Genomic DNA, 25,127 nt, shown 5'->3' with positions numbered 1-25,127 from the left:
TTTCTTCCTCATGTCCAGCCTGAATCTCCCTCCTTTAGTTTAAAACCACCACCTCTTGTCATGTCACAACATGCCCTGCTAAAAGGTCTGTCCCCATCTTTCTTACCAGCCCCTTTTAAGTATTGAAAGGCCACAATAAGGAAGCCCTGGAGCCTCGTCCAGGTGGAACATCATATAGCTCAGCCCAAAACCACCAGATACACACACAGAAGATGCCCATAGCATGGACAGACAAGCTCACAGCACAATGTTCAACTTATGCAAGAATGCAAGGCCATGCTTTGCCCCTAAACAAGCCCAGGGCAGTGCACAGATGGAAAACCAGATAACCGATAACCAGAGCCCTGTAGCACAGCTGCTCACTGCACAGTCCACACCAGAAATGAGGCATCGGCCCCTGTGCACCCCTGGGTGCCCGGGGAGGCTCTGCCCACCAGCATGCCGAGGACGATGCGGTTCCTGCATCAGCAAGTCGCAGCTCCTCTGTGCTACTCTCAGACCTTTTTATCCTATTAAAGAAAAATCCAACCCTCCCTCCTCCCGGGGTTTTGCTCACATCCAAATTATCCTCGACTGAAAAGATCTGCTGAGGACTCAGCAACGAGTGCTCTGAGTGATGCTCAGGCAGAGCTGCTGCAGGGGTGATGTGTCCTGGCACTGCCCGTTCCCCGCAGAGACTCCCCTGTTCCCAAAACACCCATCCTCACTCTACTGCGGTGATGATGATGCTCCTCTTCTTCCCTTCCCGGTACACCGCAGTGGCTCAGTGCTGTGATCTGGCATTCCTGGGGTGCTACGTTTCCACATTGCATCATGCCTTTTGTTCCAAGGCCCTCGTGACACCACGGGGACTGGAGGGCACAGGAGTTGCAAGAGCAAGGGACAATTAACGCAGCTGGGCTCCACGTGCTCAAGCTCACTTCAGCAGAGACAGGACAGACCCCACACCACTACTGTATACAATGGGCTGTATTCACACACATGCACATATTTATAGATATATTATATACACTGGGCTGTATCCACACCAACTTTTCTATTGCCAGAAACCCCACCGTGCAGTATGGGACACATATTGCTGGAAATTAAGCTCCTACACACCCTATGGCCACACCAGTGTGCCCAGGGGCTCCTCCAAGTGCACCCACACCTTGTACCATGTCCAGCATTGGAGTCCATGGTGGGATGACTTGTTCCCACCTTTGCCAACCAAAGGCCCATGTGGTGCCACCGCTATGTGCTTCCCTTCTTGAAGCCTCCTGCTGCATGGTGTTTGGCCTTCAGTTTTCCCGAGCAGAAGGGCTTCTTGGCTCCAGGCTGCAGAACAGAGAGACAGTGAACATCACGTTCGCCCGTCAGAGCTCAGTGCCGCATGAAGTACCAGAGTTAAGCATTGCCTGCAACCAAGTGACCAGAGGACACCATGCCTTTCCCCTGTGCCTTCTGGAGAATGGGCACAGCCTGGAGGCTCCTGCACCTGGTCCCCTGAAAGGCTCTGGATAACACCAAGAGGCAGGTGTTACCTGGTCTACTTGCAGGACTCATCTTGGGCACCTTAGCACTGGCTGAACATTCAGGCTGTGCACTGCATCTCCTCAGCCTTCCTACGTCATCAGGGCAGACGCATCTTGTAGCACCTCACTGAACTCAGAGGTGCCTCCTGACCACCATGACCAAGGAAGGGCTGTCGGGCATTGGAACAGGCTGCTAAGGGCAGTGGTGGAGTCACCATCCCTGGAGGGTTGGACAGACGGAGATGAGGTTCTCAGGACATGGGGCAGTGCCAGGGCTGGGGAACGGTTGGACTCGGTCATCTTAAAGGGCTTTTCCAACCAAAATGATTTTAAGATTCTATTCTGTGATCTGCCACTAAACACTCGGGGATGTTGTACTCCAGATGTCCTCCCGGGCCGTGCTCGCCTGCTCCCGTGTTCTCACCTTCTGCAGTTTGGCTGCTCGCAGCAGCTGCTTCTCCTGGCTCAGCTGGAGCTGTGTCCTCTCCAGGGCCTCCCTCAGCAGAGCCTTCTCTTCTGCCTCCTTGTAGACCTCAGTGTCCAGCTTGGACATCTCCTCCTGGCATCTCTGCAGAGACGCTTGGTTCAACCTGTGCAAAACAGGAGGGGGTGAATCCGTCACTGCGTTGACCCCACTGTCCCCAGCCGGGCTCTGCCCAGGGGTCACGGCTACTGAGCAAACCCAGATCCCTCTTGTGTCTCTACTAGGACCACCCCCATACTATGGGGTGACACCAAAGGGCATCAGAGTGCCTCACACCTTGCAAGGACCTGCACATGTTTTAGCAAACCTCCCCCCTGCTCTGTGCAAAACCCCACTCCTCTTGCCTTTGCCAAGACCCAGATGCCACCTCGTCAAGGCATCCCCCCCCTCCTTGCACCCCCAGCGAGTTTGGAGATTGTTATTAAACCTCTTGCCTAACTTTGAATACTGAAGCATATCAACACCAGCCCTGAAATATCTTTCCACACCGTGTTTTCCAGAGCTGTGGGCAGGCAGACTTCTGCATTTGTGCTGCAAACAGCAGCAGGGCTTGCACAAGCCTGCTGGTGGGTTCAAGACCATCTCAAGACCCCCAAGACCATCTGCACCACTCCTGTCCCCGATTTCCCCGTCACTTTGCATCCCAGGACCAGGTCTCACCAGTAATGACCACTTTGCCTTTTGCTACCTGAGTTGCTCCACGTTTGACTCGTAATCTTTCAGCATTTCTTCTTTTCTCTCCAGACAGCTCTTGAGGTGCCTGATCTTATCATACAGCAGTGCCAGGTCCTTCCGTCTCTGCAGTCCAGCTTCCTGCCTCCCCTCCCGAGGAAGATGCTTCAGAGGCTGCATTCCCGACAGCTCCTCCATCTTCAGCAGCCTGCCCAGAGCACCAAGAACATCCAGGTACTGTGGGGGTAAGAACAGGGAATGCTTTATTTACTAGGGCCTGCCAACTCCTCCGCCATCTGCTTCCATTCTGCTCTACAGAGGGAGATGAAAATATCACAAAAGGAAACTGCTGCGTGCCTTCCCCTTTGTTTAATTTCCACCCGTGCTTTCCCTGGGTGAGCTTTTCTGAGTGCTCCTAAAAAATACGGCCGCCTGGGGTCCATCCGTGTCTTTGAGGTGCTTGGAGAGGTGACACATTGCAACCCCTCTCACACCTGGAGTCCCATTCTCAGCAGCAGGACTCCTTGGGGTTGAATTGTTTTCCAACGTTCAAATGTGCTGTTTTCCCTAATGGAATTTATTCTGTACCTTTCGGAGGGAAGAGACCCACTGACACAACCCCTCCTCCTCCAGCAGCCACCTCCATCATTCTGCAGCTTCTCTCAGAGAATCATTTTGGTTGGAAAAGACTCTCAAGATGATCAAGTCCAACTGTTCCCCCACCCCTGTCCCTGCCCCATGTCCTGAGAACCTCATGTCCGTCTGTCCAACCCTCCAGGGATGGTGACTCCAGCACTGCCCTGGGCAGCCTGTTCCAATGCCCCACAGCCCTTTGGGGAAGAAATTGTTCCCCACATCCAACCTCAACCTCCCCTGGCGCAACTTGAGGCCGTTTCCTCTGCTCCTGGCACTTGTTCCTTTGGAGAAGAGACCAACACCCTCCAAACCTCACATCATCTAGTAGGCACATGCACTGGTGAAGGTTTCCATCCTCCCCAATCACCCCCTCTCCTTGAGGATCAGCCCTGACTACCCAAGGGAACACTCCCAAAAATGTTAGGTGGGAAGGGGAGAAGGATGCACCACAACATGTTCTGGGGTCCCAGAACATCCTTGTAGTCCCCAGGCACACCCCAGGTTTTGCACCACGCAGCTCACCCTTCACCACAGCCCTGGTGATGATTGCTTCCTTCAGCAATGAGTTTGAAAACAATCTACCTTCTATGAGCGCCAGGTACCACATGAACACGTCTGTCACTGACATACCATCTTCTCACCAAGGTCCATCTCATCTGCCATCTTCGAGCTCATTGCCTCATTGGTGGCCCCATTCAGACCAGAGCCAGGAACCTGCACAGACAGGGGAAGACCAACAGAGCCCACAGATCTCCTGGCTTCGGGTTGAGGTGCCTTGAGCACCCTTTCTGCTGCATGGGATAACGGTCCTGGCAAGATGAGGATGATCCAAAGCCTGGCAGGAGCTGCCCACCCCTCTGCAAATGCTGCATCTTACAAGCTGCCCGATTATATACATCTCTCCCTCGCTTCTCATCTTCTTATTCAGCATATCTGGAAGCCTAATTCTCCCTGCTCCAGGGCATACTTTTCCAAAGAAGCCACAGGCACCATGAACCACAAAACTGCCTTCTTACCTTGCTGGTTTTTAGCTTCACTCCTGACACAGCTGCAGGTTCCTTCTCAAGACCTGTTTTCTGGACTATGTCCTCTGGTAGGTCTTTCATCAGGACCACTAGTGGCTCCGAAACCTTGTTCATGACAACTGGGGGCAAAAAAACACCCAACAAGTCATTCCACTCTCCATGGGACATGCTGGGGTTTCATACCACAAACACTTTGAGATTCATCAGGTTTCCCCTTCTAGATAGATGCACAGGCTATAAAGTAAAGCTGGCACCAGCCTTTCCCACTGGCATCTTTGTCCAAGCATTTGGGAAATTGCTTTCTCTCCATAAAACAGAAGCAAAACTATTTCCCTGCTGACAATTCAGAGATTACACCACAAACTGCTACTCTACTTGTAGCTTCTAACAGAGATGACACCGCTTTTCCATACTGCTCTCAATACAGGGATAATGTGGGATGGAAAGGGACCAGACCAGGAGGAGTTAGGACAAGCAGAAGATTCTCACAGCGTGCAGTATTTGCAAGGTTATGCATGGCCAAGGCTCAGTTCCCTGAGGTGACAGCCACACTTACCCGAGGACTGCATCTTCTCCAGCATCTTTATTCTCTCCCGGAGCTCACCCAAACCTTCTTTTTGGCGCTGGATCGTTTCCTCGTGCCTGAGGCCTCGGCATTTTGCACCGAGGTCGGCCAAGTCCAATGCCGGCTCCTGGAAGAAGCCCAGCTGGTTCTCGCCCAGGCTGCAGCTTGGCTCCATGCGAGCTCAGCTTAAACCTGCCTTAAACACGCCCTTGCTGAGAGACGCTGGTCACTTGGCATGTGTCAAGAGCAAAACCCACGGAATGTCTCATCCTACACCCTCCCCGTGAATTTGTGGGGTAGAAGAGCAGTATTGGAGATGCCTTGGATACTCCTCTGTGCCAGCCACACTCTGGTGGGGACATCAACCTTGCAAATGCTCCAGAGAGCTAGCAAAGGCCATGTCAGCATTTTTCTCTTGCATTTCATGCTACCGCAAAGCATTTACTGTTTCCTACACACCGATACACTTGGTGTCTTGCATTTATACATGATCTCATACATTATTCTCTTTCAAACTACACCCGTGCGCACAGACATGTGCATTCCCCTATTCCAGCCCCAACCAGCTCACTGCATCATGACAAATACTCAAAGATCTAGGACAGAGCAGGGCCAACACTACAACCTGCACGCAGCTAATGATGGCTGCAAATGGCCCACCAGGGTCTGGCCACCCTTGTCCCCCAGCACTGCTCGGTGAGATGCGGTTTGCTCCTGACCCACAGATTTGGGTGGGCTGCACCTCCTGCTCCCCCTCCCCATTGCTTCGTGCAGAACAGGATGGGCGATACCTCCCGCTCGTCATCTGGCTGTGAGTCAGCGCTTGGCCCCCACGCATCCAGCCTTCCTCGCTGGCAGGCTGGCTGCCACCGCTGCGGAACGGGCTGTACGATCCCTCTACAGTCCCTCCATCTGCTGCTGCACCCACCTTTGTGTTCTTCCCGTTTCCAGCACTGGGGAAATCAAAGAGGAATTCAGCACAACGAGCATTTATTCCTGTCCTGTGCAACAAGCTACCCCTAACTCCTGCGGATTCAATCCTATTAAATAAAACAACACAACTGCTTTTGTGTCACCAATACAGCCAGCATCAGGCTGAGCAAGGTTGGGAATGCTCGCAGATCTTTCAGCACCGCTGCTATCCCATCTAATTGGCAATTACCGCAGCCATTAGCACACACACAACACTTCATGGCTCCAAAGTACTGTGCAAACATCAGCTCATCTGCCAGCAGCAGCAGCAGCCTGTGATCCTGCGCTCCGGCCAGCTTCGAGCAGAGCCCAGCCTTGCCTGGACATCACCAGGTCTCACCACGGTGCTGAGAAACACCCTGCATGTGATCGATACTCTCAGAAAACCATGACTTACCCTCTCAGAGGCTTCACCCGCCTGCACGGGTATCCCAGGAGCATCTTCCGTCTCTTCAGCCGTTTCTCGGGCGGCATCCCTCAGTGCCTGGCAGTCGTCTCGGGCTCGTCTGTGCCAAGAGATGAGACCCTTGTGGGACACTGTGATGGATGAGGGTCACCCAAACAGCTTGTGGAGAGCAGCGCCCTGGGTACCCGCTGGTGACTAGCACAGCGTGGGTGGGAACATTCACATCCACTGGCTTGAGCTCCACTAAAAAGAGCCCATTTTGGTTCACATGGCACTTCCATATGGGCATCGCTGAGCTCAATGCTGATGCTCTCACACACGCCTTTTGCTCCCGGGGAGATAGCAAAATAGAATCACAGGATCATTTTGGTTGGAAGAGACCCTCAAGATCACCGAGTCCAACCATAACCCAACAATGTCACCAAACCATGTCCCTGAGAACCTCGTCTCTGTCTCTGTTAAACCCCTCCAGGGATGGTGACTCCCATCAGCTGCTGGGAATCTACAGAGCAGCTTCGGCAAAGCATAAGGTCACAGAAGCATGTACCTTAACTCTTCGGCTGCTGCTTTCAGGGCTCCATCCTTCTTCTCCACCAGGCTGGACATCTGGCAGAGCTTCTCTCTGAGCAGGTTCAGTTCCCGCTCTTGACGTTTCACCTGGCTCAGGTTCCGCTCCAGTTCCACCTTCTGCTCCTCGCCCAGCTCCCCTGGACACACAACAGCTCGGTGTGTGCCTGATGGCTTCTCACTCAGCCCTGGGGCATCTGCAGTTCTCCATGAAATGGATGCGACCCCTTTCCCCAGCGCACCATCACTCATGTGTTGTCACTACCCCATGTCCTGAGAACCTCATGTCCGTCTGTCCAACCCTCCAGGGATGGTGACTCCAGCACTGCCCTGGGCAGCCTGTTCCAATGCCCCACAGCCCTTTGGGGAAGAAATTGTTCCCCAGATCCAACCTCAACCTCCCCTGGCACAACTTGAGGCCGTTTCCTCTCATCCTGGTGCTTGTTCCTGGGGAGATGAGACCAATACCCTCCAAAACACAAGGGCTTTCTTGGCATGAGGGGCCCAAAACTGAACCCGGTCACTTAGCCAAGAACAGGGAGGAATTCACCTACCCAAAGAGAATGAGACCACCTGCTTTGCCCTGAGAAAGGCAACAGCATTGCTTGAGAACAGTGGCATCTATTTCCCATTATCTGCCTGTACCCACCCTTGTTACTGCTCAGAGGAGGGATGGGAAGTTGGAAACCATCCAATACAATTCACCCACCTCTCATGTCTGACATCCTGGCCCTGGTTTCCACCAGCTCTCTGGTGAGTCCGGCGATGACGGCCTCCTTGGACAGGAGGATGCTCTGCGCCGCTGCCAGCTCCTCCCTGAATTTCCTGAAAAAGATAATTGCAATGTCACAAATTCATTTGAAGGAATCATGTCATGGAGCCTGCATGTGCTTTCTTGAGCTGCATCTCACGATTAATCAGTAAACACCAGTTTTCAGGCACCTTTCACTCCTCTGGGTTCACACCTGTGGCATCAGTCTTTCCAGCTCTCTCTTACCTGGAGCCGCCCAGGCAGGACAGAGATCACTCACACGCTGTTCTGCATCATTTTGACACTATATGCACTTCAGGCTGTCTCAGCCTAACAAAAGGACTCTTTTCACCAAAAGGACTCAAGGCAAGTTGCAATCAGCCCCTCGGGCTCCCTGAAGCTGTCATTGCCATGGCTGCCCTGCTCCCATCCCCTCCGAACACGACCATCATCAGCAAGTGCTGCTTACACACAGCCGGGCATCTCTGCAGCAGGAGAAGCCTCCAGACAAGTTCCTGATGTTGACTGGTGAGCATCACCCTGAAATCCTATGGGACAAAATAAGAAAAGCAAATTACTTCTGTGTAAAGCATACACATTTGGTCTGTTTGCTCCTGCTGTGCCCTCTCCATCACAACAGCTTTGAAGACTGAGGACCCTCATTCTTGGAGACCTGGGTCTCTTAGGCTCCAGTTTCAACAGTGTTTAGACAGTTGATGGAACCACAGAACAGTTTGTGTTGAAGGGACCTTCCCAGCTCCCCCAGTGCCACCCCTGCTATGAGCAGGGACATCTTCACCAGCTCAGGTTGCTCAGAGCCCCGTCCAGCCTGGCCTGGGATGTCTCCAGGGATGGTTCATCCACCACCTCTTTGGCCAACCTGGGCCAGGCTCTCACCACCCTCAGGGCCAACAATTTCTTCCCTGTGTCGGGCCTGTTCCTTAAATCCTTCCTTGCTCAGGATCACTTATGCTTGGCTGCAGCCAGAAGTGCCCTAGCCTTATGGCTTTAGCAGGCTCTTCTCCAGCAGGAACAACCAACAACGGTCCCCAAAGCCACAGAACAACACAACTCCTTGTGAAATGGCTTCTTCAGGGACTCACAGAGCTTGTCCTGCATTCAGGCAAACCTCAAAACAACAACCTGCTGCTGTGGAAGGCATTTTGTAAATGCATTACTCCATCTCTATATAATTTCACATCAGCTGAGAGGGCTCCTAATGAAAACTCACCCCATGCAACCCTTAGCTACCTTCTAATTTTTCCACAAGCGCTGCATTTTCCTCCTCCAGCGTCTTCTGCTGCTGCTTGGTCTCCACCAACCTTTCCTCTAAGGTCACAATTGTCAGGGAATGTTGCTTTATTTGCTCTTTATATTCCAGTATTTCTTCTTCCAGTTTCCGCCTCTGAAACTCATTCTCCTCCTGAATGGTCTTGAGCTGCTCGTCTCGCACGAGAACCTGTTGCTGCAACGTTATCTAAGAAACAAGATGTGTGGTTGGAAGTTTTGCATGTGTTTTCCTTCGGGATCATGATCTGCATCATCTCTCCTGGCTGGCAGTTGGACAGACAGAGGGAAGGGAAGGATTTTGGCCCCAGGTCAGCAGGGACCGGGGAAGCCTTCTTCACCAAACACACATCTACGTGCACACGGGGGTTGTTGGAGGTACCTCTCGTGTCGCAGCTTCCTCCAGGTTGCGCACAGCTTCTCTCAGTTTGCAGTCTGAAACCTCCTGCTCTTTTGCCTTCTTTTCCATTACCTACATGAGGAAATTAGCAGTAATTGAGAAGGTAAAAAGCTTGCAAAGATCCACCTTTCTCTCTGCAGATACACATTTATGTGTGTTTTGGTGAATAAAACCCACCACAGTCCACTGATGGCCCCTGACCAAATGCACCACCATGCCACAGAGCACTTTCAGATTTAATTATTCCAAGCATGAAAAGTTCTGCTTTACGTCCCGTGCGTGCCACTGACCTCGGTCACGCTTCGCAGGTGGCTCTCCAGGTCTTGGGTCTTCTTCTGTTCTTCCTCCAGGGACTGCTTGCACTTGTCCTTCTCCTTGGCGATGGTGCTCTCCAGAATCTGAGAATGGACAGCCCTCAAATTCATTGAAAAAAAACCAAACCCAAACATACCTTGTGGAGTCAAAACCACACGTATCAATATAAGAAGATATCTGGGTTCTTGGGGCTGCACCCAGACAACTTGGGGCTGGAGGTTCCTTCCTCTCACTAGGCAATGCTACTACATACACCCATTTTTCCTGCATAACAGTCGTTTTCCTAAGAAACAACCATGTCGACATACCTCTTTGTTGTCCTTGTCCTTTTCCAATATGATTTGATTTATTTTTGTCTGTAGGTCGTGCTTGTGTTTCGCTTCCAGCTCCTTCACGTGCTCCTGCAGCAAAGCCGCCTGCGACTCCTGGACCTTCTCTAATTGAGCCTATGGGGAAACAGTAGATACCAAGGAGCTGGAGGAAGCATCTCAGCAGGAGAGCAAGAAATAAACATCCTGAGCACATTCAGTAACAATTCAAGAGAGAGAAATACCCTCCATCCTTGCTGCATTAGGGATACGGACACTTCATGCTGACAGTGGGCTTTGTCTTCTCCATTCTCCTGAATTTAGTGCAGACCCAGGGACCTCTGCTGCCACACATTCCAAATTTGGGTCCCATACTGGCTCATTTGGGACTACCAAATAGGAATAGGAAGATCCCCAGTTCACTCGGTTCACATACATACACATTTCTGTACCTGTAATAGCCTCTTCCTCTGTGTGGCTTCCTGATAATCCTCCAACAATTCCCTGAGAGCAGCCAAGAGCCCTATAAAAGCCAACAGAGTCTCAGTGTATGAGATGCTCACACAGCCCACACATCCCACCTGGAGCATTCTCTGGGGCTCCCCTCACCTAAGGATGGAGGTCCAGGTTCCTCCAGGGGCAACAGGGAGAAGGGACCACCAAAAGCACAGGCACGGCCAATGCTAGTTGGGATACCCAGAAAACACGCTCAGCGTGGGCTGCTCTCCCAGGCTGCGACAATGGCCTCAAGTTGAGCCAGGGGAGGTTGAGGTTGGATCTGGGGAACAATTTCTTGCCCAAAGGGCTGTGGGGCATTGGAACAGGCTGCCCAGGGCAGTGCTGGAGTCACCATCCCTGGAGGGTTGGACAGACGGACACGAGGTTCTCAGGACATGGGGCAGGGACAGGGGTGGGGAACGGTTAGACTGGATGAGTTTGAGGGGCTTTTCCAACCAAAATGATCCTGTGATTCTGTGTGCTGGTGTCAGCTATCAGAGGAGACCAACTCCACCTGGCACCCACAGACCCTCACCAGCCTCTTGCTGTGGGATTCAGGCTCAGAGATACCCTCAGAAAGGCTCCTGGGGCCAGCCAAGGGTTTCCTCTCTGCACTTACTGGACCCACAGCACATTCCCACCCCCAGGAGATCGCTGAGACATCTCTGGAAGGGATCCTGGCTGCGCATACAGCCCAGCTGCCTGCGCCCACCAGCAGACTTGTTTTCCTTGTCACACACTGTCACCCATTTTGCTGCGTCACCCCGTCTTCTCTAAGCCCGACGCTTCTGCAAGAGCTGAGGATGGCTTGCTGCTGCAGGATGCTCCTGGTGCTATAATTACCGCTCTGCTAACCACAGCGGCCTCACAGCTCCTCCTGCACTCTCGCCAATGCCGCATCGCCCCAGCGCCGCCCAGCACGTCCTGCACCCCTTTGAGATGCTCAGTGCTGCCAGGAGTGCGATGTTCCCCCTCCCACGCTGCTGTCACAGCCATCACTCCTCTGCAGTGACGCTCCACAAGACAAGATCATAGATACACAGAACAGTTTGTGTTGAAGGGACCTTCCCAGCTCCCCCAGTGCCACCCCTGACATGAGCAGGGACATCTTCACCAGCTCCGGTTGCTCAGAGCCCCATCCAGCCTGGCCTGGGATGTGTCCAGGGATGGCTCATCCACCACCTCTCTGGCCAACCTGGGCCAGGCTCTCACCACCCTCAGGGCCAACAATTTCTTCCTCATGTCCAGCCTGAACCTCCCCTCCTTTAGTTTAAAACCATCACCCCTTGTTCTGTCACAACAGGTACTCCTAAGAAGTCCATCCCTGACAATGCTTTGACACAGATTTGTGCTACTACAGCTCCCATGTTTTCCACACACTCTTCACCTAAACTTGGTTTTGGCAAACTCCACACAGCAATTGCTCTGCTGCTTCACGACAGATGTGGCACAGGAAAGGGAAGATAAAATAATTTCTAACCTTGAGACAAAGGGTTCGGATCTCAGCCAGCGCCACAGCCACAACCACAATCAATAAGCATTTCCTAGATGCCACCATGGCAAAAGTCACTTTGACTGAATAACCACGATGTTGGTAGGCCAGGTCCACCACACATAGACATCCCACAGACAAACCCCAGAGTCCTACATCTGGCACTGGCTACACGGGGTGACCGGTGCCACAGGGGAATAAGAGCATGCACACTGAGCAGGATTCTTTTATGCCCAGACTCCCCGAGATTTGCACCAATATGGGGGGCCTGGCATTCCCAAGCTGGATGTTCTCTCCTATGGCTTGCTGACCAGGACATCCCACCTGGAGCAGGTTTGTGCCCAAGGACACCCCATGTGACACAGACCTTTGCTGGAGGCATGCGGGTCCATCCCTGTGCTGGCCAGGAGCTGCTCTGTGTCCTCCAGCCAGGACAGGAGGACAGATGCCATCTCCACCACAGCCACTCCAATGGCCAAGACGGAGGGGTCCAGGATTGTCACCTCCAGCCTCCCCAGCTGCCCTCGCAGGCTGTCACTGCTGCAGGAGCTCCTCAGGCACTCCTGCAGAAAATACAGCAGTGAACAAGGTGGACTCCATGGGCTTCTGGGACCTGGGAAATAGCACAATGTCTCTGAGAAAGCCCTGGGTACAACCATAGAATCATAGAATGGTTTGGGTTGGAAGGGATCTACAAAGGTCACCCAGTGCCCCCCCTGCCATGAGCAGGGACATCTTCAGCAGCTCAGGTTGCTCAGAGCCCCGTCCAGCCTGGCCTGGGATGTCTCCAGGAATGGGGCACCGACCGCCTCTCTGGAGGTGGCAGATGAACACTCTGAACCACAGAAACACTTTTCACTTCATGGGTCAGTATCTTGGGTGGGAACGGTTCCTGGCAGGCCCAGAGGAGGACACTTCTGTGACACATCCCATTTCTTTCCAACCAACATTTCTGGGGGCTACACTCACCTCTCGTTGATCTGGAGAGCTGTGCCCTTGCTGGTGCTGATGCGCAAGCACATCTTTTCTCTGACCTCCCCTCAAGCTGCTGGAACACCCTGTGCCACTTATCTCCTGGCTGCCATCTTACCCGCAGTGTTTAAAGGACTGACCTGGAGCCCACACACAGATTTCTTGAACACCTCCAGATTTGCAGACACCTCCTTTTCCTTCGAGAGCCTGGAGCTTAATTCCTCCTGCAGACCCTTCTCTCTCTCATGACTTTGTTGGTTTTCTTTGCAGATCTCCCCGACCTTCTCTATCACCTGCAAAAGCACATGAAGGTAAAGCAGAATAAGACACTGCAATAATACACTTTTTCAGCTGAGGGACCCCACAGATTGTTTCAGCAAGTGACGACTGAGACTTGCTGCAAACCACGCCAGACTCCTGGGCCTCTCCCTGTTGCAGCCCATTGACCCCATCCAAGCTTTCAGGGATAAAAAATATAACATCCCCTTGACATTCTGGAGCAGTATCGGTAACCTGGAAGAGCTGCGGCACGGCTTACAATCTAGAGAAGCTTGGATGCGACCAGCACTACCGTGCATGGAGCAGGCACTGTGGCCATCCTGCAGCGGCCAAGTTGAGCAAATGTGGGTATTGGAGGCAGCGAGCATCTCCATGCGCTGGTGTCCAACCTCACCTGCTGCTCCGTTACGGCTTTCCCCGCAATGCACGCTGCTGCTGGAGAACAGGCTCGCATCACTCGGGTTTTGAAGGACTCCAGCTACAGCAAAGACGGACACAGGAGAACAAAAATCACAGAGAATCGATACTGGCTCTGCTGCTCCACTCTCCCCAACCCCGCACCCATCAATTCAAAAGGTGTACTGGTACCTGCCACCTTGGACACCTTGTGCACCCTCCTGCCATCCCCTCAGGATATCGTGTTAGCTCATGCACCATTCTCACCACGCAGCTTTGCAAGGGTGCCCTGACACCCCTCTTTTGACCCTGCTTGCTCGCACCCCACCAGTAGTGAGGCACAGTGGTTATTCACATCCCTCTCTTGGCCTACAAGGCGCAAGGTGTGAGCACCAGAACCACGCACAGCGGAGGCCACGGACAACGTGACTCCTGAACATCTCCTGCTGCTTTGCTCTTGCTGTGGCAGGGTTGTAATAACTCAGGGCCAGTACAAATTGCAAAGGATGGACAAACTGAGCTCAGCAGCTGCTCCATCCCACGCTCCAGCAGGGATTTCTGATGGCAAACTCCTATTTCCTCCTGCAGAACAGTTGGGGCAGGCTGGGGATGCCACCCCCAGCCTCTCTGCAGGAGATGACAACCGTTTCCACTGAGGCTACTGCTTTACACTCCCGTATCACAGCTCCTCGACACGTGGCTGCCTCTGTGCTAACCTACCGGGCAGCACACAGACCTAAAAAATCTCCATCTGCCCTTAAAAGCTTGAGGTTGCCCTTTGGCTCAGCTCTGTACAAACACTGGGTTTGTTTTCCAAACATGTAATCAAACTGTCCACAGCTTTTTTCTACCTCCCATTGACCAAGTCTGCTAACAAATTCGTGCTAGCAAAACTCTGAGTTGCAGTTTAATGGGGGAACACGACCTTCTTGTGCAAAGCACGGCTTTATCCCGCTGCGATGTTGTTCTCAAAGGGCTGTCTCTGCCCGGAGCAGCATTGCCCAGGCGTGGAGGAGGGTTTGCATGGGTGCCAGACAACGTAACTACGATTATAGAGACTATAGTGCATCTCTGTATCCTATTAAACCCGCTGCATCTTCCACGCTGCCTACACAAATCCTGTGGATAAGCCTATTATACTGCACCCGATGACAAGTTAAGCCCCGTGCCAGGGTTTGGACGCTGCATTTCCTTTCCTGCACTCAACCACAATGTTCTTCCCCGTGGGAAAATCTGCATTTTTGCTGCCTCCAGCCCAGCCTGGGGGATGCTCCCCTCCTCCCTACCTGCTCCTTGCCCTGCCCCAGCTCCGCTCGCAGCAGCCGCTCCCTGCGCCCCATCTCCCGCAGCTGCAGCACTTGCCTGGCACAGGTTTCCTTCAGCTCCTCCTCAGCCTGCAAGGACAAAAAAAAGCATTTGCACATCAAAGCAACACCCGGCAATCATGCTGAAAGCACTTTTTACCCTAACTATTCCGTATTCACATCAGATGACTCCAAATACAGTACTTAAAAGAGGCCTATAAGAAAGATGGGGACAGACTTTTGAGCAGGGCATGTTGTGATAGGACAAGGGGTGATGGTTTTAAACTAAACTAGGGGAGATTCAAGCTGGACATGAGGAAGAAATTGTTGGCCCTGAGGGTGGTGAGAGCCTGGCCCAGGTTGGCCAGAGAGGTGGTGGATGAACCATCCCTGGAGACATCCCAGGCCAGGCTGGACGGGGCTCTGAGCAACCTGAGCTGCTGAAGATGTCCCTGCTCATGGCAGGGGGGCACTGGGGGAGCTGGGAAGGTCCCTTCAACACAAACTCTTCTGTGATTCTATAATTCTATGAAACAGCAGAAGACGGGAGCAATCCTTTAGCAGGGGGGTGGGTTTGCAGCATCAGACCCTTAACGCTGCAGTTTGCCGGGGTTTGGTCCCTGAGCCATCACCCATTTGTGACTTCCTAACCCAGCGCTCGCTCAGGTTACCTTGGCTTTCTGGGCCAGCTGGTTTCGGGTGCTCTCCTGCTCAGTGCTACACTTCTGGATTTCCTCCTGCAGCCTCCCCAGGTCACGTTCCAGCTCCTCGATGCGCTGCAAGAGTCCCAGGACAGAGCAGGGTCTCACCATTGCCTCTCCGCAGGATTTTATCCCATAAGCAGTACATTTTCCCCCTTCTATCCCATTTAATTTACCCTGGAATTTTCTTCTGACCTATATTTACTGTGGTTAGATTGGCTTTCAAGTGGAATTTTAATCTTATTATAAACACTGTTTCCCTGCATAGTAATGCGGTATTACAATTTTTACAGGAGTTTATGTTTCTCTGGTTCACTATGCACATCAGGTGCCTTCTATTACAAGAATCAGATTCCAAACGACTCTCTTAAAACGCCCAGTTAATTATTCTCTCCATGATGCATTCCCATCATTGCTGCTTTCCCGTGTGCTCCGTCACCCCAAATGACTTGCAACTCACATTTCGGCACGCAATTATTACTTCTCGCTCTCCAAGTTCATGTTTCATTTCCTCTTTAATTCTAGAGCACTAGAACGAACGGCAACAAAAGGAAAAAACAAATCATCAGGACAGGCAGATACGGTCATTTCTGCAGCAAATGACAACATGAGTGCTGTGGGACACCCAGTACCGAGCAGGATGCTTCCCCGAGATGCCTGGTTCCCCTCCCACACATGGAGGCTCAAATATCCATATATATCCCTTTTTCCACCAGTTAAAGGGTTGATCCTCATCATTCACGTCCAGAGAGCTGCTGGGGAGGATGCTCAGCCAGGTACAGCGACCTCTGCCTGCACCTATGGGCCCCATGGATCTTTTCCACCGTTAAAATTCACTATAAATCACTGAAACCTCATAGAATAGTGCCTAGTCAGCCAGCCAAAACCCAGCTCTGTGCTTATTATGCAGACGATGTGGCTCTGCTTCTTAAGGGGGGGAGCTGCAAATAGAAAGAAACAACCTGCTGCACAGGCCGCTTTATTTAAGGGGAAAAAAAACCCCAGGCTGGGCTGCAGGAAGCCACATCAAAACGGGGTTTCCATGGCTCCTCGCGAGGAACTTGGCACGAGTACTTTGTGCGTAACAAACAGCCACTGTGCCATGAGAAATCCAGGGCGGACAGCACCTGAATGCAGAACAAGGTGGGGGGGATTTGGCTGGGGGAGGCGACACGGCTCCGTGGGCATCGCCCAGCACCGAGACACAACCGCAGCCCCAGTGCTGGCACATCCCAGGGGAAAAGTTCTGTTTGCATGCAGGCAGGACCCCCGGGTTCCAATAAGCAGCCACAGAAATAGCTGCTACACCCCTTAACACAGAGAATCAAGCCTTCTCCACCTGCTTTCCCACCTTAACCCTTATGCGAGATGGTAAATTACCGAGCCCCCTCATTAGGATGTTAACCTTGGCAGAAATGACCGCGAGCTGATGGTCCTTTTCCCTGCTTTCCCTCTTCATCTTCTCAACGTCATCCTTGAGCTGCTGGATTTTCTGCTCCTTCCCGGTGATCTCTCGTTGCAGGCTGATCACTAGACCTTGAGAATAACAGCTCCGGTGAGACGCTGTGCAAGAGCATCCCTGCAAAAAACCCCTGAGCGACTGTCCTTCCCCCTTTTTTGACAAGCTTGGAAAGCAAATTCAGCTTTGGGCATGCCGTGCTGGCCATTGCTCCGTGACAGCATCACTAACAGGCTCCTCAGGGCCTGGCAGCAGATGCTCCCTGGACGAGCGGCTCCTACGGATCCATTTTTGCCACGTTATTACATCAGATCCGCGGCTCCGCTCCCTGCCAGGCACTGATCCCACTCCCTTATCTTGGGCAATGAAACCGAGCAGAACACTTGTGCTAATCTGAATGTTTTACAAAAGCAAATATTTTGTGTGCACGCTGCATTCCTTGTGCCTGATAAAGACCATTGGAAAAGGTTTATGGTCCAAGGTGGCCTTTGCAGGTGGGTACAGCCCCGAGCAGCTCAGAACCTGCCCTGCAATCCACACTTGAGACTTTTTTTTCCCCTAAAAGTTCTCAGTCCCATCACTTTGGTCCCCAAAGTGTCCCACACTCTATGGCGCTCATCAAGTCAGAGCTTCAGTGCACAGAAACACAGGTCGGATGATTTCTACAAGCCGCTACAAATCATTTTTTGCCCTAACAGCTTTACCAAAGCTCGTTTATTATCAATATCAGGCACCAAACTGCTTCGTGCCCTTACACAGAGCTCCAGGGATAAAATACCTGCAGCCAAAGCGTGGTCCCTCTTCAGCTTCTCGCCTTCTTTCCGCAGCCTTCCGATCTCCAGGTCTCTTTCATAGAGGGAATAGCTGAAAACCTGGCTCGAGCCTTTCTGCAGGTTGCTGATCTGCAAAATACAGGTTCACCCACCATATCACTTATGAATACAGCCCCGTTTGGAGAGGGAAATCCAGTGCTGCCAGGTCCCACTCTGATGGGGTTACTCTTGAGCATCTTTGACTAACTCTCATCAGTCATTGCTTTGGATCGGATGAACTTAAATTCATTTTGGTTGTTCACACTCAAATCCTAATATCAAAAGTGCATAGAAGCAATGTGTTCGCTGCCTGCAATGCCGTGAATCCACGGCTGGGTGACACTAACGCGGTAACAGGCAGAAACACCTGCAGATTTGCCACGTTCTCTGGGCATACCTATATATTATCACAAACACAGATTCAGAGCTGCTAATAAATTGTGTTTCTGCTTCAAAGACAGTCTGTCCAGTCCTCACTGGAAACGGGGAGTAGGGAATAGCTTGTGCTACCCACTCCAGGCAACACCGCTCTGCAGATAGCGCCAATTTGCTTCTCACTGCTCAAATGACCGGTTTCACAAAGCAATTACTGGAGAGTATAGAAGAGGGAACAGAGGGAATCCACAGGTGGAAGATGCTTTTGTCAGAGAAACGAAAGCCGCTGGGAAGACAGACACTGCATGTTTCATCTCATAGAATCATAGAATCAGTTTGGTTGGAAAAGACCCTCAAGATGATTGAGTCCAACTGTTCCCCAGCCCTGTCCCTGCCCCATGTCCTGAGAACCTCATGTCCGTCTGTCCAACCCTCCAGGGATGGTGACTCCAGCACTGCCCTGGGCAGCTGTTCCAGTGCTTATAGTCACAGGGAAACTTGCACAGAGAGCAAGCAAATGCACAAAACAAAAAAATTTAAAGAAAACCCAAACCTACCTCATTTCCCTTGGTTTCAGACATGCAACCTGCTGCTCCTAAAAACCGAGTGCTAAACTAGAAGTACATCTGTATCCGAGGTATTTTCCCTGCTCGGTGCCCATCGAGGCATTCAGTACCTGTTCCCTCAGGGCTCTGATCTCCTCTGTTTTGGCTCCCAGCTCTCGGTCGAAGGTGAGCAGCTTCTGGCTCAGCTCCACCTCGTTCCTCGCCGCCGCCTGAGCCAAAGTCTTCGCCATCGCCGCAATCTCGTCCTGCAGATCCCTTATCACAGCATCTTTCTGCTTTGATTCTGTTTCCAAACCAGATAGGTGACTGATTTCCTTCTCTGATTGCACAAGCCTGTCACCCTGTGGGCAGATTATGGGTGACATCTGTCACTCTCCGGCTATGGAGACACCAGGCTGCCTGCTCCGGGGGTACCAATGCATGGACATGCTCGCCCTGGCTTCCCAATGTACCCAAGTCCTCTGTCCACCCAGCAGTCCTCATCCCCAGGAGCCTTTGGTGACAGTCCCTGCATCCTGCTGGGACTCATGGCCGGACATACAAACAGGAGTGGGACAGGGATGGTGACACTCACACCTTCCCCAGCATCACCTTCTCCTGCAGGACATCTGTGTCGTGAGTTCCTGGGGAAGGGGCTCCCCCCACACCACTCGCACCATTGCCTGAGATGTTGGTCGAAGCTGGAAGAAAGCAAACACAACAGCAGCAAATGTCAGCATGAGAATCATGGAATCATAGATCACTTTGCTTGGAAAATACCTTCAAGATGATCGAGTCCAACTGTTCCCCGCCCCTGGTACTGCCCCATGTCCTGAGAACCTCATGTCCGTCTGTCCAACCCTCCAGGGATGGTGACTCCAGCACTGCCCTGGGCAGCCTGTTCCAATGCCCCACAGCCCTTTGGGGAAGAAATTGTTCCTCACATCCAACCTCAACCTCCCCTGGCGCAACTTGAGGCCATTTCCTCTGGTCCTGGCGCTTGTTCCTTGGGAGCAGAGACTGATCCCCTCCATGCTGTGCAGCAGTAGTGCTTCCTGCAGCATCCCTCTCACTTGACTCACAACTATTCTAAGGCAGCAGCTATTTTACAGTCCATGAACTTGGTTCACAACTGGAAGAGAAACCAACTATTTGGCACTAAAAAGACACCGGTGCCGTCAGTCTGCACCACAGAGAGGAATAATACACCTCTGTGAATAAAAAAGCCTCAAGGCCAGCAGAGACAGAACAGATAAAGTCTCCTTGGATTTTTCAGCATTGCCCAGCCCCCCACAGAAAGCAGCTTCACTTTTAGCTTTGTACATATGAATAGCCACGTTCACTGCGATTAGCACATCTGGATCCTTTTGGCTGTATTTCCCCCAAATCAGATGCATACATGCAAACCTGGAGCACGTTCTTTCTTCCCTTTACCTTCATGGCAACTTCAAGTTCTGCCCCTGGACACGTCTTTCAGCACCGCTGCTGGCACAGCCTCTGCTCTGGAACACCCGCCGTACTTTGGCACTTCAACTATTGACGTTGTATTAATTACAACTGTGCAAACAACCCAACCCCAAACCAGGAAAACCACCAGATTGTGTCTCAGGCCATAACAAGCTACATCTGTGGCAAAAAACTAATTCGCTAGGTGTACTGTTCTCACAAATCCATTCCTCTGCTCTGGTGCTATTGCATGCTTTATTTTCAGAAAGGTATTGGCTATTCATCTAGTTTATAGTCCCTGCACACAAGGCAGCCAGCAACTGCACTTCAAAGGAGGAAAAACCATCACTTCAAGCAGCGGATGGCAATAGGTGCATGAGTCACCGGTGCAGATACAGTTATCGCCCTTCCCGACCACACACAAGGAAGAAGGAAGAGGAAAAGTCCTTCAGCTATGAGGGCAACGGCATTCCTGTGCATGAAATCACAGAACCCTTTTGGATGCAAAAGACATTTAGGATCATCGAGTCCAACCATTAACCCAATGCTGCCTCTAAACCATGTCCCCAAGAACCTCAGGCCAGATATGAGGAAGAAATTGTTGGCCCTGAGGGTGGTGAGAGCCTGGCCCAGGTTGGCCAGAGAGGTGGTGGATGAACCATCCCTGGAGACATCCCAGGCCAGGCTGGACGGGGCTCTGAGCAACCTGAGCTGGTGAAGATGTCCCTGCTCACGGCAGGGGTGGCACCGGGGGAGCTTTGTAGATCCCTTCCAACCCAACCCATTCCATTATTCTGATTCTCATCTACATTTCATGTCACAGCCCATTTCTTAACTGACCCACATGCCACCAAGGACCACACATGGTCTCCAATTATATCCACTGGACACGGACTCACACCCGATCTCCGGCAATGCTCGCCACTGCTCAGCTCATATCAAAACCACCTCTGCTCAGATCAACTTTACCCAACACTGAGTTGCTCCAGGAGGTGACCTGGCTACGAATGACCCAATTTGGCATTGGGGAGTACCTGGCCTCACCATGGAGGTCCCACTGAAAGCGTCTGACGGGACAGTGGTGGCCACGCTCCTAGCCCAGGCACTGAGCGGTCGCTTCCGCAGCGGTGGATGGGGCACGTGGCCAGCTGCTCCGGGAGCCCAGTTGCCCGGAGAGCTGGGGGGGTGCGGCCCCCGCAACGAGGGGAGGTGGGAAGGAGATGCAGGAGTCCGGGGCTTGGGCTCTGCAACCAACTGGAGCTGCCCGGTCCATGCTGTGCGACGTTTCACAGGCGGATAGGACATCTGCAGTGCGAAACAAAACCAAACACAACATCAGCAAGATTTTAGGAAGGTTTTTAGCCTCTGATGAGCGTGCATTATGTGGAACAAAACAGAGATCTGAGTAGCGGTAGAATTTCAGTCCTTTCCCATTTCCATTTGCCAAGTGTCAGGTTTAAATCAGGAATCCCAAATATTTTGTGGAAATCAAGATAAATTATTAAGGTTTGCTGCTTTTTGAGTTCTTCCCTCTCTCTACATTTGACTACCCTAATTCCACATGCCGTTTGCAAAATGGGGACGCCCTGGTTCACGCCTCTCCTGGCTCACACACCAGCTGTCCTGCCCTCTCATTTCTCCCATTCCTCACGCTGAACCAAACCCTCTCATTGCACTCCTGGCTCGTTGTCACATTTTTCAGACCTATCAGACATGTAATTAGGACAATATCTGCTCTTCTCCTTATGAGCAAAGCTTCCCGGTGCAGAAGAGACAAGCCACCATTGAGGTTTAATGTCAGGTTACAAATGTCCTTTCTGGACACTTGTCCTGAGCTCTGGGGCACTGCAGATGTGACTCACAGCTGGGTGTTGCTCCTCCTTATATCATGTTCCTCTGAAACTAGAGAAAATGAGAGAAAATTCCCTATATTATAGGCCATTGACACCTCACGGGGTGCGATGCACAGGTGATTTACTCTCTGCATTCAGAGGCTTCAAAGCTGTTCCACCAGAGGAGGATGAAGAAGCGCCAGAAGCACCGCAGGGCTTCCTCTGGGTCACTCTGCAGAACTGCTTTCTGGGTTCATCCTAGTTTTGGAAATTAAAATGCTCCCTGTTCCAGCAAGAACCAGCTTTACATGAGCAGCACTGGCACCCCGGCTGCTCTGCCTTCATTGGGGAGCTGAGCGGCTTTTAAATGTCTCTTGGCCAAGGCTTTCTGGACAACTTTGGATTCACTGGCTCAGTTGCTACACCAGGAATCCTGCTGAGACCCCTAAACCCAGTATTTGGGTGAAGATTTATTTGTGCATAGGCACCGCTGGAAGACCAGGCTCTGCATCTCCCACCACCAGGTACACAATAAACATTCCCAGGACCATGTCTCAGTATCTATTTTCTGGTATTCCTCAAGAGTAAAAATATTACAGATAACACCAGATCTTATAAATCCTGAACTATGTAATAACCCAAGAGCTTCATGACCTCCACAGACATCCCTAAAAAAGCTGTTCTCCCACAGACAGACTGTCACTGTGTTTGACAACACTCTTTCCAAGTTTACAATCACTTTGGATTCCTCTTGCACTCCCAAGTCAGCTGCAATGCCCTGGCCACGCTGTGCAGGATAACAAGGCATCTCAGCTACGCACAGCCCAGCCCAGCACCTTCTAGTTTGCTCTTGGTGGGATCCAAAAGCAAACAGCTGTGTTAGTAAGTAGAATCATAAAACGCTTTGGGTTAAAGGGACCTTCCCAGCTCCCCCAGTGCCCCCCTGCCATGAGCAGCGACATCTTCACCAGCTCAGGTTGCTCAGAGCCCCGTCCAGCCTGGCCTGGGATGTCTCCAGGGATGGTTCATCTACCACCTCTCTGGCCAACCTCGGCCAGGCTCTCACCACCCTCAGGGCCAACAATTTCTTCCTCATGTCCAGCTGAATCTCCACTCCTTTAGTTGAAAACCATCACTCCTTGTAGTAACTCTTGAGGAAACATCAAAACGCAAATAGAGGAAAAGGACGTTTTCCAGACCTCACGTCCAAATTACTGTTGGGAAACCTGTCCTGGGCTTTTCCTTTTTTCCTACTGAACTGCCCGAGTTTCTGCAGCAGAGGGAGCTCCAGCTTTTCCTTTTCCCACCCTTTGCTTTTCCTGAGATCACCCAGATGAGTCTGGGAGCCTGATCCTGCTCCTGGGGAGCAGCAGCACCCACCTGTACCTGGGCATCCCCTTCCATCCTTACCTGGGCAGCCCCGTCCACCACCAGCTCAAAGGATGCTCCCCCAGCTCCGAAGCGCAGGATATCTCCCGGACTCACTTTCACAGCCGCGTTTTGGACCTGGCAGCCATTGACGAAGGTGCCGTGGGGGGAGTTGAAGTCCTGCAGGACAAAGCCGTTGTCCCAGGCGGTGAATCTGAGGGCTGCCTGATGATCGGCTACACCTGCGGACTGGCACAGGCAATCAACAGGCAAGCAGGGAAACCTGCCGGAAAGCAGCTCGGGTTTTGTTACTGATTTGCCAAGCCCTCCCTCTCACTGCTGTACATCGCCGAAGAAGCGAGCTGGTAGCCCTGGGCGACCACGGTGCACCCTCCTCCCCGTATACAAACCACCATCCATCTTAGGACCATGGACTTCCTCGACCCTACCTGCAGGACGATGTCGGACCCTTCATGTCTGCCTATCGTCGTGTGCGGTTTCAGCTGAAAACACCCCTCCGAACTCTTTAGAAAGGCTCGCATCGTCCAGCCCTTGCACCTGCAAGGCTTGCATTATAAAACACAACAACTCCTTGTTTAGCAACCCCCATCCAACACAGGAAACCAAGTCAAAGACATCCCGACCAACTCGTGCACTAGAATTGTGCAAAATCAACCCAAACGCGGCTCTGCCATGGCCGGTAGCGCAGCCATAGCTTCGCGGTAGCCTTGGAAACCCTGGCCGGGCCGGAGTCTGCTGCCACCCTCCTTTTTCTCTTTGTTTTGGATTTCTTTTCCCCCTTCTCCTTTTTCCAAGCAACCAGTCTGGCAGCACAACACAGCCCTGTGCCAGCCGCAGCTCTCCCTGACGGCAGCTGACACACACAGGAGCATTTCCCCACCTATCAAACAACTCACAGGGATCCATGCAAGTTGCCACTGAACATTTTTTCCCCCTTTCTTACTTACTTTTTTAATTAATCCCATGCACGCATGCACAAACAGGTCTTGCAGCCTCAGGCAACTGGATTAACATTGCCACCTGGTGCTGAGGACGCTGTGACCCGTTGACACGCTTCTCAGTCGACTCGCCTTCATCCCAACCTGCCAAACACCCTTTCTCAGCAGAAAACAGGAAAATAACACACCCGCCACCAATACCCAACCCAGCAGCCTCTGTTTTGGCCACTCCAATGTTGGTGACACGTGAGCTTCTTTCATCCCATCCCCGCATCTCCTGCCCCAAATCCCTCCATCTGGGCCATATTCTTCTGGTACTTCTTCCTTCCCTTCAATCAGGGAGTGCTTTATTCAATGACATTATTTTGAGTTTGTGCTGCCCACTGCGACACAGCACAGTGGAATTCATCTAATACGACCAAAAAAATCAAGAGATGCAATATCAAATAATAACTAAACAAGAGAAACAGATTTGGACCAGCATCTCTTCTTGGTTTTCATTTTGCCCGTTTGTGCTCCTCTTATACACTTTTACCAACCAAGTCAACCTCTGTTGAAGGGACAAATCTGCATCAATATCAGCATTGAACCAACACAACCACATCTGTCCCAGAAGCCCAGAGGGCAGACTGTCCAGGAAACATCAACATCTGCTGCAAATTCAGGAGAGATTCTGCTCTCTACCCACACCATCAAAATTCAGACCATTGAAGGGAGCCCATGGCTGCACATCATGATGTTTTTGTCACCAAAAGCTTTGCTGGAAGCCCGGAATTTGGGAATTTGT

General features: G+C 51.9%; 1 protein-coding gene across 19 annotated transcripts in view; it reads right to left on the bottom strand.

Annotated features, from left to right (window-relative positions):
* LOC102093138 (EF-hand domain-containing protein D2) overlaps positions 1-25,074 on the bottom strand; it is a 30,656-nt gene extending 5,582 nt beyond the window's left edge. The window contains exons 1-29 of one of the 19 annotated variants that reach the window (XM_065037576.1): positions 23,831-24,611; positions 23,424-23,664; positions 21,216-21,486; positions 19,348-19,436; positions 18,867-19,097; positions 17,782-17,905; positions 16,950-17,080; positions 16,005-16,073; positions 15,515-15,619; positions 14,826-14,933; positions 13,538-13,621; positions 13,005-13,157; positions 12,260-12,455; positions 10,355-10,425; positions 9,903-10,040; positions 9,570-9,677; positions 9,262-9,351; positions 8,844-9,069; positions 8,062-8,140; positions 7,551-7,666; positions 6,822-6,981; positions 6,266-6,374; positions 5,688-5,849; positions 4,888-5,023; positions 4,323-4,450; positions 3,937-4,020; positions 2,687-2,907; positions 1,939-2,104; positions 1,201-1,317 (exon numbers count right to left, since the gene is read on the bottom strand). In XM_065037576.1, the coding sequence (XP_064893648.1) occupies positions 1,234-1,317; positions 1,939-2,104; positions 2,687-2,907; positions 3,937-4,020; positions 4,323-4,450; positions 4,888-5,023; positions 5,688-5,849; positions 6,266-6,374; positions 6,822-6,981; positions 7,551-7,666; positions 8,062-8,140; positions 8,844-9,069; positions 9,262-9,351; positions 9,570-9,677; positions 9,903-10,040; positions 10,355-10,425; positions 12,260-12,455; positions 13,005-13,157; positions 13,538-13,621; positions 14,826-14,933; positions 15,515-15,619; positions 16,005-16,073; positions 16,950-17,080; positions 17,782-17,905; positions 18,867-19,097; positions 19,348-19,436; positions 21,216-21,486; positions 23,424-23,664; positions 23,831-23,856 (3,906 nt within the window). In that variant the 5' untranslated portion in view covers positions 23,857-24,611 and the 3' untranslated portion in view covers positions 1,201-1,233. Of the gene's footprint in view, positions 1-1,200; positions 1,318-1,938; positions 2,105-2,658; positions 2,908-3,936; positions 4,021-4,308; positions 4,451-4,887; positions 5,089-5,687; positions 5,850-6,265; positions 6,375-6,821; positions 6,982-7,550; positions 7,667-8,061; positions 8,141-8,843; positions 9,070-9,261; positions 9,352-9,569; positions 9,678-9,902; positions 10,041-10,354; positions 10,426-12,259; positions 12,456-13,004; positions 13,158-13,537; positions 13,622-14,825; positions 14,934-15,514; positions 15,620-16,004; positions 16,074-16,924; positions 17,081-17,781; positions 17,906-18,747; positions 19,098-19,330; positions 19,437-20,169; positions 20,745-21,215; positions 21,487-23,423; positions 23,665-23,830 lie in introns of those variants that run through there. The other 18 variants (XM_065037575.1, XM_065037577.1, XM_065037581.1 and 15 more) reach the window with 18 other exon arrangements.
* Positions 25,075-25,127: the final 53 nt, after the last annotated feature.

This window comes from Columba livia, chromosome 21 (genome assembly GCF_036013475.1).
Source record: "Columba livia isolate bColLiv1 breed racing homer chromosome 21, bColLiv1.pat.W.v2, whole genome shotgun sequence".
Lineage (NCBI taxonomy): Eukaryota > Metazoa > Chordata > Aves > Columbiformes > Columbidae > Columba > Columba livia.
This window is presented reverse-complemented; position numbering and strand designations above follow the sequence as displayed.